This window comes from Scyliorhinus torazame, chromosome 5 (genome assembly GCF_047496885.1).
Source record: "Scyliorhinus torazame isolate Kashiwa2021f chromosome 5, sScyTor2.1, whole genome shotgun sequence".
Taxonomy (NCBI): domain Eukaryota; kingdom Metazoa; phylum Chordata; class Chondrichthyes; order Carcharhiniformes; family Scyliorhinidae; genus Scyliorhinus; species Scyliorhinus torazame.
Window position 1 is genome coordinate 204,153,672 of NC_092711.1, and position 14,793 is coordinate 204,168,464.

The 14,793-nt window shown below is 47.8% G+C and overlaps 1 protein-coding gene across 3 annotated transcripts in view; it reads left to right on the forward strand.

Annotated features, from left to right (window-relative positions):
* dock11 (dedicator of cytokinesis 11) overlaps positions 1-14,793 on the forward strand; it is a 386,085-nt gene that overhangs the window by 184,829 nt on the left and 186,463 nt on the right. For all 3 annotated transcript variants that reach the window (XM_072505033.1, XM_072505034.1, XM_072505035.1), the window contains exons 30-31: positions 8,949-9,060; positions 10,631-10,809. In XM_072505033.1, coding sequence (XP_072361134.1) covers positions 8,949-9,060; positions 10,631-10,809 — 291 coding nt within the window. The remainder of the gene's footprint in view (positions 1-8,948; positions 9,061-10,630; positions 10,810-14,793) is intronic.

The window sequence follows — 14,793 nt, forward strand, 5'->3', positions numbered from 1 at the left end:
TATGGGGTAGTTGGCGTCGGAGTGCAGAGGACTACGGTGTCCGATTTTGGCGGGGGGGGGGGCAAGGGACAGCACATCTGGCACCGACGTTGAACCGCTCGTAAACCCCAGCGCCACTCGGTCACCCTCACAAGCCCCCTGGCACCGGACATAGCACAGAGTCTTACAAGTTAAGTGCAACAGTGAGTTTAATTGTGAAATTCACATACAGATGCCCTACCCCCTACAACTAAACTGTGCCCTGCACCCGTGCCAACTTACTGTATTTCTAACTTCTTTGCCTTACGGGCCCTACCACTACGTCTAGGTGTCTCCCCAGATGGTACAGCAGGAGTGGAGGTGGACTGCTGAGAATCACGCCCTGCGACATGGCTCCCCGTCGGCACGCGTTTCCTGTGGCGGCCCGGCTTCGATGGGCCAGGCTGCTCGACGGGCGTGCTGGATGGCGTGGTGCCACCCTGTCCTGCCCGCTGCCCACCAGATGCGCCAGGGACGGAACGGGGGGAGGCCGAGTGTGTTGGGACGTCCCTTGCTGGAGGTACCAAGACAGACCCCAGAACCTCCTCCTCCCTCGGGGAGCCCGGTGGCCCCCGGGCCTCACTGTCGGACGGAGATGCAATCGGAGACATGCTCCGTCGCATCACCGACACCTGGTGCTGCCAGTCCTGGAGGCTTGCAATGGTATCGACCATGGTCCGAATGTTCGCAGAGACGGAGCCCAGGGAGTACGACATTCCTGCCAGGGACTGTGCTACTTCAACCTGTGAGTGCGCTACGCCATCCATCACGTGCGCCAGGCGGTCTGTGCTCTCTGCGACTGACTGGTGGGACTGTGCCATGGCCTGTTGGGTCCGGGCCATGCCATGGTGAGACTCGGCCAGGGCCCGGAGAGCGGCGGCAATGTCGTGTTGGTTCTGGCGCATGGCTACCTGTGAGGGGGCAGCCCTCTCCTGGGCCATGGATGACGCGTGCATGTGAAACCCAACGCCTTGCAGAACCTGACCAATGGCTGAAACCGTTTCACCCATTGCCTCCACCGCGGACGCCACCTGTCCCTGGGTATCCACATGCATCGGATGTCCTGGTGGGTCAAGTACATCCAGGAACCCGGGAACTGTCTGGGCGGCAGCTGTTTGCTGGGCCTGGGCTGCCCTCCGACCGTCCAACCCCTCAGCTGCTCCAAACTCCACCTGCTGTACTGGCTCAGCTATGTGGTGCACACCAGACCGTGACCCGGGAGCCTCATCACTTATTAGCCCAACCGAGGTGAGTGTCTCTGCGATGGTGGATAGTGTGGGCGACAGCACCCTCGTGGCGCTTACCCTGGCAGCCCTAGTGAGGTCGTGCAGCTTCTTCCTACACTGCTCCCCGGACCGGGGTGGGGGGGGGTGCCCCACGGCACTCACAGCGGTGCCAACGTCACGCCAGCCACGCCTCACCATGCTGGACTGCTGGCGATGCCCACGTCTTGGGCAGAGGGTGGCCCTTCGTTGTTCAACCTCATCGAGGAGGGTGTCCAGGTGCGTGTCCCGGAACCTCAGTGCGGCTCGTCGGGGCTCAGCCATCGGCTCGTCGGGGCTCAGCCATCTCTCCTCCTTGTCCTCCTCCTGGGTCCTTCAGTGCGCGGATCGCGCCATTCATGGCGCTGTGCGGCGTCATTCGGGCATCGCGCGCTTACGACACTGCTTTCGCGCCATGCCCCCCCGGGTTCCTCACGGCCCCGCTCCTAGCACATTTTCGGGGCCTGAATGGATCGCGATCGGGGCCGTTTCGCGCCGTTGTGAAACTCAACGGCGTTCACGACGGCGTGGGGACTCTGTCGTGACATCGGAGAATCCCGCCCATGGTCTGTAGTCCTGCGGTTACGCTTTTGAGATGTACATCCAGACTCCTTTCAAATGAGTTGAGGGTTTCTGCCGCTACTGCCCTTTCAAGAAGCAAGTTCCAGACCTCCACAAGCCGCTGGGTGAAAACATTTTCCTCCCCTCCACTCTAATCCTTTTACCACTCACTTTAAATCTATGCCCCCGGGTCACTTTCTCTGTGCTGTCCATCTGGACTGTGTGCTCAAATTCTCTGGAGAGAGACTAGAGTTTATATCCTTTAACACCGATGTGAGAGTGTACTACCTTGGAATCAAACCTGACTTCTTAAAGGCAAGGCTACACTGCAATGACTCAGTAAGGAGCTCACAGTCAGTGAGGGGAGCCTTCAACATGAGGGGGACAGAGGACAAGCGAGTGTATTTGGGAATTTGGTTCAAAGAGGGAGTTCAGTGTATAGTAGGGAAAGAGGTGCTTTAGGGTAAAACGTACTGCAAGAAGTGTGACTTAGAATAGAATGTGGGAGTTTGGTAATTAAGGGAAGGGAAGGAAATAGGTGTTCTTTTGCTTTTTGCTTACTCTGCTAAAGGAGACGAAGGTAATAATTTGGTGAGTAACTGGTGACCACAGTTTAGTCTATTCCTAATGTTCAAAATAGTCTAGCAACTGGTGGTAAGTTTAATAAAAGTGAAATATATAATTGAATTAACTAGTTAATTAGAATACATTAAAGATGGCGGGACTGGTTACGTGTCGCAGCTGCAGCATGTGGGAGCCCCTGGATGTCAGTTTGATCCAGGGCAAACATGTCTGTAGCAAGTGGAGTTTGAGTACCTTCGGCTCAGAATTTATCAGCTGGAGGCTGAAATACAGACGCTGCGGCACATCAGGGAGTGAAGACATTACCTGTATTCTTCGTACCAGGACGCATCTCTTAGGACAGGGTATTCTGATTTGCTCAAAGGTCAGGGGCAGGAGAATGTGGCTGAGGGTGAGGGTAGCTTAGGGGACTTGGAGGGCAAGAGCACAGGAGCGTCATCCTTTACAATTGTCCAACAGGTTTGCTGTTTGTTCCAGCTTGTTTGAATGAGAGTGGGAACTGCAGGGTGGATGAGCTGGCTGACCATGGCACCGCGGTACAGGAAGCCATTCAAATGGGGGGCGAGGAGGGGAGCAAAAAGGAATGTAGCGGTACTATGGGATAGCATGGTCAGAGAGATTGAAACCATGAAGTGCATGAGTCCAGTGGCTGTGGTTGCCTGCCCAGTACCAGGGCTCAGAAGATCTGCTTGCGACTGAGAGGAACTTGCAGTGGGAGAGGGAAGACTCAGTCATCGTGGTTCATGTAGGTACCATTGACATAAACAGGTCAAGGAAAGAGGCTGTACAAAGTAGGGGACCTCGCACTGAGCATTAAGAAGCATAATCTCAAATGTCATAGTCTCTGGATTATTACCTAAACCACATGCAAATTGGCATATGAAAAATGAAATTAGAGAGATGGATGCGTGGCTCAAAGGCTGGTGTGGGAGAAGTGGGTTCCGTTTCGTGGGTCATTGGCACCAACACTGGAGAAAGTGGGGCCTGTGGGGAAAGTGGGACGGCCTACACCTGAACTGCGCTGGCACCGGTATTCCTGCGAGCCGCATAACTAGGGAAGCAGAGAAAGTTAAACTAAATAGAGGGGAAAAGTGGTCAAATTTGTGAAGATGCGATAAATCAACGAGCAGAGAAAAGGCAAAAATGAAAAACAGACCATGACGTGAGAGATAGAACAACGATAACAGTAAATCAACAGATGAGACTAGAGATAAGAAAATGAATATTAGGGTAAAACTAAAAGCTCGATGACCGAATACATGTAGCATTCAAAACAAAAGAGATCAACTGATCATGCACATAAAATAAATGAGTACGATTTGATAGCCATTACGGAGACATGGTTGCTGACGGACGCGGATTGAGACCTGACTATTGAAGGACACAGGATATTTAGGAAGGACAGGATGTCAGGAAATGGTGGAGGGGTGGCTCTGTTAGTTAATGATGGTGTTAGCACAAGAGGGAGGACCCAAGTGCAAGAAAGGATACGAAAATGGTTTGTGCAGAGATGAAAATAGTGAAGGCAAGAGGTCACTTGTGGGAGTTCTATACTGGCCTCCTAACAGTAACCACAAGGTAGGCAAAAACATAACAGAATAAATAATTGGCGTTTGTCAGAAAGGTAGCCTCAGTGAGGAGATCATAGAATATTTTCAGGACAGTTTCTGAGAACGCCAAATTCTGAAGAGCAGGATATGCTCGCCCTGGTGTTGTTCAACGAGATGGGATTAATCAATGATCTCACAGTGAAGATGCCCTGAGGTAACAGTGACCATAATATGGCTGAATTATACATTCAATTTGAGGGAGGGAGGGATGGGTCTGAGACTATGTTTTGAGACTTAAATAAAGGCAGTTCTGAGGACATGAAAGCTGGAGTGAGTCTGGATAATTGATAATGGAAAACTAAGAGATGGTAGAAGCAGCTCTAAACCAGGAAATAGAAAGGAAGGATGATCTCCGGGAAAATTACAATCACCAGAGAAGTGATACTTAGTAAATTGCTGGAGCTGCAGCTGACAAAAGCTTGGGTCCTGATGGATTTCATCCGGGCATCTTAAAAGAAGTGAATAGTATTACGATCTCGGACCAGACCCCCTCAGTTCTTAGGATACTGGACAGAAAATCCCAATATTTTATTAATTTGTAAGGTTGTGAGGAAACGATACTTAGCTCCAGGAGTGATTCCACTCACAAATAAGGAATTGGTATATTATAACGAACACCGTATTGCTCACTTTAAAGACAAATAACTCAATTATCGGTTAAATACTGCTTTCCCCAGCCTGGGGAAAGCGGGCAGTATAATCAAAGATCCCTCCCACCTGGCTTACTCACTCTTCCAACTTCTTCCATCGGGCAGGAGATACAGAAGTCTGAAAACATGCACGAACAGACTCAAAAACAGCTTCATCCCCACTGTCACCAGACTCCTAAATGACCCTCTTATGGACTGATTTCATTAACACTACACCCTGTATGTTTCATCCGATGCCAGTGCTTCTGTAGTTACTTTGTATATGTTGTGTTGTCCTATTATGTATTTTCTTGTATTCCCGTTTCTTCTCGTGTACTTAATGATCTGTTGAGCTGCTCGCAGAAAAATACTTTTCTCTGTATCTTGGTACACGTGACAATAAACAAATCCAATCCAACCCAATTAAACAATGTTTACCAATACAATGAAACAATTCAAACTGCTTTCTTTATCTCCATGCAAACAAACCCCATCTCGGGTCACAATCTACTTTTAAATACAGTTAGCAGACTCAGGAATACTTGTAAAGAGGTGTCTTGGATGAACCACTTTGTGAAAGAGAGATCCTTCAGGAACCAGCTGCAGATTCTTACCCGAGTCAAACAACTGGCTAACATACCATCCTTTCCAGACATGGCTGTTCTATTGATAGGAAAACTCTTTTGACTCACTGTTTTGAGAGAAGAAGCTAATCTGTTCACAGACAGATTCAAATTGACATGGATTGAGAGCATAGCCTCTTGTCTGTTCACATCTCAATCTAAAACTAAACTGCAACCTCAACACCTGTCTGCTTGAACCCCTGGCTCCTCCCATAAAGTATATTATTTTCCTAAGCTGAACACAATGTCTCTAATTATCTACTCCCTAGGGAACCCTCTTAATTAACCCATTATCCCAAACATTTATGAGTTTGACATGACTTGATTGTTTAAGAGTAAGACATGACTTGATTGAAACATATATGATCCTGAGGGGTCTTGACAGGCTGGATGTGGAGAGGATGTTTCCTCTTGTGGGACAATCTAGAACTAGGGGTCCCGGTCAAAAAAAAAAGAGGTCGGCCATTTAAAACAGAGACGAAGAGAAATCTTTTCACCCAGAGGGTCGTGAGTCTTTGCAACTCCTTTCTCCGCCCCCCTCATTGGGGAAGCTCATACTCCCACAGGATTGTGGGATTGTCATTAGTCCCCAGCCAATGGTAAGCAGGCAGGTTATAACATCCCTCCGCCCCCAAAGTCCAAGGAATCCACCGAAGACCCTGGCGAAGGAGGGTGTCGGACTCGTTTTGCCGCAGGCCGGACACCATTTGCACGCGGTGCTGGATCAGGCGGCGTGTAACGAGACAGAGACCGGCGCTTCCGTGATGAACGGCATAACGGTTGTACATCCACGGCCGGTGGGCCCGAGGATTCCCCCTCTGATGCATCCTGTGTCTCCATCTCGGAGTCAGAGTCTGCTGCCTCTGTCATCTCGGTGTCTCTATCTCCGCGTGGTTCTGTAACGACTTGCGCAGGCTTTGAGTGAGGCACCAGTGGAAGATTATGAGGACTACCTTCCCTTGTCTCTGGTCTCTGTGGCTGTAGCAATGTGCTCCGGGGGCGGGGAATCTTTGGAAGGGATAGTCTTCTGGACCGAACGTGGTCTACATGTTTGCGCTGGAGACGACCCTGGGCTTGCACCTGGTAAGATATAGGGCCCATTTGGCGAAAGATTACGCCAGGAGCCCACTGGGCACCACTAGCAAAATTCCGAACGAACACTGGGTCACCGGGCACAAACTGCCGAATCGGCCGATGCTGAGAAAAACCCTGTCCCTGCCGTTCTTATGTGTGGCGTACTTTTGCGTCAATGTCCGGGGAAACCATACTAAGGTGGGTGCGAAGTCTCCGGCCCATTAGGAGTTCTGTGGGAGCTACCCCAGTCACCGCATGGGGGGGCAGGGGGGGGGTGGTCCTATACTAAAACAAAAAGTGAGCCAGTCTCGTGTCCATTGATCCGGAAGACTGCTTCTTTAGGCCTCGTTTGAATGTCTGCACTGCGCGCTCTGCCAACCCATTTGAAGCCGGGTGGTAAGGGGCAGTGCGGATATGGCGTATGCCGTTCACCTTCATGAACCTCGCAAACTCCTCACTCGTGAATGGAGTGCCGTTATCCGTGACCAGCACCTCGGGGAGGCCATGCGTACTAAAAGGCAAACGCATCTTTTCAATTGTTGCGCAGGACGTTGTGCCCAGCATCTTATGCACCTCTAGCCATTTAGACTGGGCGTCAATTAATAGAAGGAACATGGATCCTTGAAAAGGGCCTGCGAAATCCGCATGCAAGTGCGCCCATGGCTGCCCTTGCCATTCCCAGTGATGGAGGGGCGTGGCCAGCGGAAGCTTCTGATGCTCCTGGCAAATGGAGCAGTTTTGGGCCACCTTCTCAATGTCGGTGTCAAGTCCTGGCCACCAGACATAACTCTGGGCCAACATTCAGTTTGGTCTCACCCGGATGCCCATTGTGCAAGTTTTGTTAGTATCAGCTCCTGTCCTTTTTGGTCACACCCGGATGCCCATTGTGCAAGTCTCTTAGTATCAGCTCCTGTCCTTTTTCCGGGACAATCACACGCGTCCCCCACAAGAGGATGCCGTCTTCCACGCTGAATTCGGAAAGCTTGGAGGAAAATGCCCGCAACTCGCCTGGGACCGCTATCGGCTGCTCGGCCCCGTTCTCCATCTTGTGGGACAGGACGGCCCCAATACCATACGGGGATGCATCACATGTGACGAGCAAAGGCTTTCCAGGATCATAGTGGGTTAGTAACCCAGACGACGACAATTGGTGCTTTACCCGCCGGAAAGCGGTTTCTTGCAGCTGACCCCAAACCCAGGTGTGATTTTTCTTTCGCAGAAGGTGCAACGGGGCCAGCGTAGTTGCCAGGTTGGGGAGGAACTTCCCGTAATAGTTTACGAGACCAAGAAAAGAATGAAGATGCGAAGTGTCAGTCGGGGCGGGGGCCTGTTGAATCGCGCGCACCTTCTCTGAGACGGGGTGCAAACCTTCGCGTTCCCCTCGATAACCTAGGTAGACTACTTCCTTTGCCTGAAATACGCACTTTGTGCGACGTAAACGGACTCCAGCCTCCGAAGCGCGTCTAAGGACAGCCACCAGATTTTCCAAATGTTCCTGCTCCGACGTCCCTGTAATCAAAACGTCATCTAAGTAGACACTCGGTAAACCTCTCAAAATGCCCTCCATAACACGTTGAAAAATAGCGCACGCAGAGGATACTCCAAAGGGCAACCGTGTATATTCATACAGGCCCCGCTGTGTATTAATCGTTACATATGAACGAGAGTCCGCCTGCAAGCTTCGCGTAGAGATCCTCTATGCGAGGCATTGGATATCGGTCGAGTCGGGAAGCCGTATTCACTGCAAGTTTATAGTCGCCACACAAGCGAACTGTGGCATCTGGCTTCATTACAGGTATAATTGGTGCTGCCCAGTCAGCGAAACGGACGGGCCTGATAATACCCAAACTCTCCAAACGAGTGAGCTCCCCTTCTACCTTCTTGAGCAAGGCATAAGGCACCGGGCGCGCCCAAAAATAGCGCGGCGTGGCTCCTGGTTCGACTTGGATACGGGCTACGGCCCCTTTTATTTTCCCCAAACCGGGCTGGAATACATCTGGGTATCGTCCTAGTCAACCCTCCAGAAACTGTTTGGAGGATGTGCTGCCATTGCAACCACAAATGGCGCACGCCATGATAAGTGGGAAACGCCCCTCCTGGCGTCCATAAACAACAGGGGTCATTGTAGTTTCTGCAATGTCCAGTCGTTCCCCCGTGTAGGTGGCCAACCTGGCCTGTGAGTCGGTTAATGTAAGGGTCTGTATACCCTGCTTGATGCAGTCGAATGTCCTCTGGGCGATCACGGAGACCGCTGCGCCAGATCCTGCAGCAGACACAGCTTGTTCCTGATAACTCTTTGAAGCACCATTTTTTAAAAGTTTAAATTATGCAATCATTTATCTGGCATCACCTTGCGAGGAATAGGTTCATAATAAACTCCAACATAAAGGCTCCTGAGTCGATTCACCATTGTTGCAGGAGCGTCTACAGATACTGTGTAGACACTGCCTCGTTAAATAAGAACAGCAGTAAAATAAGGATAAATGCAGAATCATTAACTTTAACCAAATGGGTCATCTTTTCAAACCAGGCTGTTATTGGGTTCATTCACTCTTTAATACTCACCTGTCACCCTCTCACTCCCAACAGGCACTCACTGAATACAAACTGGAATTTTTGCAAATAGTCTGCAATCACGAGCACTTCATTCCTCTGAATTTGCCAATTTCCTTTGCGAGGAGCAGACTTCTGCGGGTCCAAGGTGCAGTAATACTCATCAGCATTAACTCTTTATTCATTCTCAGAGATGTGCTTTTTATTAGCTGTCCACTTTAAAGAAAGAACTTTGGGTTAAACTTATTGCATCTGACTGTTAGATCAGTGTGGGCGAGAATATTGAGTGTGCCTCTGCGTACAATGTACAGATTGTATATATAAAATGTGTGTAAATGAATGTAATATATATCAAGTGTGTTTGTGCGTGCATGTATCTGCAAGTGTGTGTGTATATAGATATATATATATGAATATCAAGTGTGCAAACCTTTATATATCAAGTGTGTTGTGCATATATGAGCGCATATATATATCGTGTGTGTATGTATAATAATAATAATTCTCCCAAGTAGGCTTACATTAACACTGCAATGAAGTTACTGTGAAAAGCCCCTAGTCGCCACATTTTGGCGCCTGTTCGAGTACACAGAGGGAGAATTCAGAATGTCCAAATTAACTAACAGCAATTCTTTCAGGACTTGTGGGACGAAACCCACGCAGACACGGGGAGAACGTGCAGACTCTGCACAGACAGCAAGCCGGGAATCAAACCTGGGGCCCTGGCGCTGTGAAGCAATAGTGCTAACCACTATATTGTCTGTGCGGAGTCTGCACATTCTCCCCTTGTTTGCGTGGGTTTCCTCCGGGTGCTCCGGTTTCCTCCCACAAGTCCTGCTGTTAGGTGAATTGGACATTCTGAATTCTCCCTGTGTACCCGAACAGGCGCCGGAGTGTGGCGGCATACACACACACACGTGAAACATATATATACACACACACACACACACGTGTGTAACATATATATATATACACACACAATGATACATATACACATACATGATTCATAGAATCATAGAATTTACAGTGCAGAAGGAGGCCATTCGGCCCATCGAGTCTCTTGGAAAGAGCACCCTACCCAAGGTCAACACCTCCACCCTATCCCCATAACCCAGTAACCCCACCCAACACTAAGAGCAATTTTGGACACTAAGGGCAATTTATCATGGCCAATCCACCTAACCCGCACATCTTTGGACTGTGGGAGGAAACCTGAGCACCCGGAGGAAACCCCGCGCACACACGGGGAGGATGTGCAGACTCCGCACAGACAGTGACCCAAGCCGGAATCGAACCTGGGACCCTGGAGCTGTGAAGCAATTGTGCTATCCACAAGGCTACCGTGCTGCCCTTTGAATGAATTCAAATTCAAATGTACGTATGCAAACAGACACACCATATACACGCACACTATATATATATGCTAATACAATGCAGCATCCATCATACTGTAGAGCAGCAGTTCCAAATCAGCACTGATACTGTGAAAAGGACTCGGTATTTGCTCAATGACAATTCTGTTCTATCTTAGCACAAGGTGATATATTCAAGAAAGGCAGTTGGTGAAATATACAAGTAGAGACAATGGTTATTCAGTCTAACATTTATTTGCAGAGTGAGACATTACAATCATACACCCCCGAACTCAAACTACCACCTGCCCCTTTCCTGCCTTTGTTTTTTTTAAAGCAAGTCTTGTCTGTTTGTCTCCTGTGTAGATCTGCAGCTGGAGTGCACACTCACTGATGACTTCTGCAAGAATCATTTCCTGGTGGGATTTCTCCTGAGGGAATTAGCCGTTGCACTGAATGAGTCTCGGGACATTCGGCACGAGGCTATTGCTATTGTCAAGAACCTGATGATCAAACATGCATCTGATGACCGTTACTCTCACAAGGTATGAGGGCACCAGCTATATTCACTGACCAACCTGCCATTGAAGGGGTGTGCATCCTCCATGCAGCAGATAGAGAGAAAGCCATTCTCATAGAATATATAGAACATAGCACTGTACAGCACAGTACAGGCCCTTCGGCCCACGATGTTGTGCCGAACTAGTCTGAAACTAAGATCAAATCAACCTACTCCCAATCATTCTAGTGCACTCCATGTGCCTATCCAATAACCGCTTGAAAGTTTCTAAATTGTCCGACCCCACTACCATAGTGCCCCAACCACTTTCTGAGTAAAGAACCTACCTCTGACATCCCTCCTATATCTTCCACCATGATAGTTATGCTATAGTAACAGCTACGTCCACCCGAGGAAAAAGTCGCTGAACTTCCACTCTATCTATCCCTCTCATCATCTTATACACCTCAATTAAGTCACCTCTCATCCTCCTTCGCTCCAATGAGAAAAGCCCTATCTCCCTCAACCTTTCCTCATAAGACCTACCCTCCAATCCAGGCAGCATCTTGGTAAATCTCCTTTGCACCCTTTCCAAAGCTTCCGCATCCTTCCTATAATGAGGTGACCAGAACCGCACACAATACTCCGAATGTAGTCTAACCAAGGTCTTGTACAGTTGCAGCATAACCTCACGGCTCTTAAACTCAATCCCCCTGTTAATAAATGCTAACACACTATAGGCTTTCTTCGCGGCTCTATCCACTTGGGTGGCAACTTTCAGAGATCTATGCACATGGACACCGAGATCTTTCTGCTCCTCCACATTGTTCAGAACCCTGCCCAGAGATATGGTGTCTCTTGAACAATATGTGATAATTACATAGAATATTATTGCATTTTTATTTATCTAAAATATCATTATATCTCTGTTACGGGGGGTCTCTGTTACAAGGGGGGGTCCCTGTTATGGACTTTCTGTGTTATGGTGGGGTCTCTGCTGGGCGGGGTGGTCTAGTGGGTGATCTGGGCAAGAATTGCATTGTGGGTGGCCTCCGTCAGTTGGGGACCTGAGCATTGGAAAGGGGCATCGATCCTGTTCATTCCGCATTGGGAACTCTGCTGTTGGCAGAGGGCAGCGGAGAATCCTGCCCTATTAGGAGAAAAGTTAAGAGGAAATATAACTTAGGAGAGGTTACTGATCGAGGTGTTCAGATTCAAAACAGAGGTATAAAAGCCAACATAAGTATACTTTACTGGAATGCTCGCAGTATTCGGAATAAGATGAATGAGTTGATGGCGCAAATCATCGTGAATGACTATGATTTAGTGGCCATTACTGAAACATGGTTAAAGGATGGTCACGACTGGGAGTTAAATGTCCGAGGGTATCAAACTATTCGGAAGGACAGAGTGGATGGTCAGGAAGCTTGTGTAGCTCTGTTATTTAAGGATGACATCCGGGCAATAGTAAGGGATGACATCGGTGCTATGGAGGATACGGTTGAATCCATTTGGGTGGAAATCAGGAATAGTCAGGTGAAAAAGCCACAGATAGGAGTAGTCTATAGGCCCCCAAATAGTAACATTATGGTGGGGCAGGCAATAAACAAAGAAATAACTGATGCATGTAGAAATGGTACGGCAGTTATCATGGGGGATTTTAATCTACATGTCGATTGGTTTAACCAGGTCGGTCAAGGCAGCCTTGAGGAGGAGTTTATAGAATGTATCTGCGAAATTTTCGAGAACAGTATGTAATGGAACCTACGAGGGAACAAGCGGTCCTAGATCTGGTCCTGTGTAATGAGACAGGATTGATTAATGATCTCATAGTTAGGGATCCACTCGGAAGGAGCGATCACAATATGGTGGAATTTAAAATACAGGTGGAGGGTGAGAAGATAAAATCAAGCACTAGTGTTTTGTGCTTAAACAAAGGAGATTACAATGGGATGAGAGAAGAACTAGCTAAGGTAGACGGGGAGCAAAGACTCTGGTGAAACAGTTGAGGAACAGTGGAGAACCTTCCAAGCGATTTTTCATAGTGCTCAGCAAAGGTTTATACTAACAAAAAGGAAGGACAGTACAAAGAGGGAAAATCAACCGTGGATATCTACGGAAATAAAGGAGAGTATCAAATTGAAGGAAAAAGCATACAAAGTGGCAAAGATTAGTGGGAGACTAGAGGACTGGGAAATCTTTAGGGGGCAACAGAAAGCTACTAAAAAAAGCTATAAAGAAGAGTAAGATAGATTATGAGCGTAAACTTGCTCAGAATATAAAAACAAATAGTAAAAGTTTATACAAATATATAAAACAAAAAAGAGTGGCTAAGGTAAATATTGGTCCTTTAGAGGATGAGAAGGGAGATTTAATAAAGGGAGTTGAGGAAATAGCTGAGAAACTGAACAGATTTTTTGGGTCGGTCTTTACAGTGGAAGACACAAATAACATGCCAGTGACTGATAGAAATGAGGCTATGACAGGTGAGGACCTTAAGATGATTGTTATCACTGAGGAGGTTGTGATGGGCAAGCTAATGGGGCTAAAGGTTGACAAGTCTCCTGGCCCTGATGGAATGCATCCCAGAGTGTTACAGGAAGTGGCGAGGAAAATTGCAAACCCATTCGTGATAATTTACCAAAATTCACTGGACTCTGGGGTGGTCCCGACGGATTGGAAATTAGCAAACGTGACACCACTGTTTAAAAAAGGAGGTAGGCAGAAAGCGGGTAATTATAGGCCAGTGGGCGTAAATTTGGTAGTAGAGAAGATGCTGGAATCTATCATCAAGGAAGAGATAGCGAGGCATCTGGATGGAAATTGTCCCATTGGGCAGACGCTGCATGGGTTCATAAAGGGCAGGTTGTGCCTATCTAACTTAGTGGAATTTTTTGAGGACATTACCAGTGCAGTAGATAATGGGGAGCCAATGGATGTGGTATATCTGGATTTCCAGAAAGCCTTTGACAAGGTGCCACACAAAAGGTTGCTGCATAAGATAAAGATGCATGGCATTAAGGGTAAAGTAGTAGCATGGATAGAGGATTGGTTAATTAATAGAAAGCAAAGAGTGGGGATTAATGGGTGTTTCTCTGGTTGGCAATCAGTAGCTAGTGGTGTCCCTCAGGGATCAGTGTTGGGCCCACAATTGTTCACAATTTACACAGATGATTTGGAGTTGGGGACCAAGAGAAATGTGTCCAAGTTTGCAGACGACATTAAGATGAGTGGTAAGGCAAAAAAGTGCAGAGGATACTGGAAGTCTGCAGAGGGATTTGGATAGGCTAAGTGAATGGGCTAGGATCTGGCAGATGGAATACAATGTTGACAAATGTGAGGTTATCCATTTGGTAGGAATAACTGCAAAAGGGATTATTATTTAAATGATAAAATATTAAAACATGATGTTGTGCAGAGAGACCTGGATGTGCTAGTGCATGAGTCGCATAAAGTTGGTTTACAGGTGCACCAGGTGATTAAGAAGGCAAATGGAATTTTGTCCTTCATTGCTAGAGGGATGGAGTTTAAGACTAGGGAGGTTATGCTGCAATTGTATAAGGTGTTTGTGATGCCACATCTGGAGTATTATGTTCAGTTTTGGTCTCCTTACCTGAGAAAGGACGTACTGGCGCTGGAGGGTGTGCAGAGGAGATTCACTAGATTAATCCCAGAGCTGAAGGGGTTGAATTATGAGGAGAGGTTGAGTAGACTGGGACTGTACTCGTTGGAATTAGAAGGATGAGGGGGATCTTATAGAAACATATAAAATTATGAAGGGAATAGATGGGATAGATGCAGGCAGGTTATTTCCACTGGTGGGTGAAAGCAGAACTAGGGGGCATAGCCTCAAAATAAGGGGAAGTAGATTTAGGACTGAGTTTAGGAGGAACTTCTTCACCCAAAGGGTTGTGAATCTATGGAATTCCTTGCTCAGTGAAGCAGTCGAGGCTCGTTCATTAAATGTTTTTAAGATAAAGATAGATAGTTTTTTTGAAGAATAAAGGGATTAAGGGTTATGGTGTTCGGG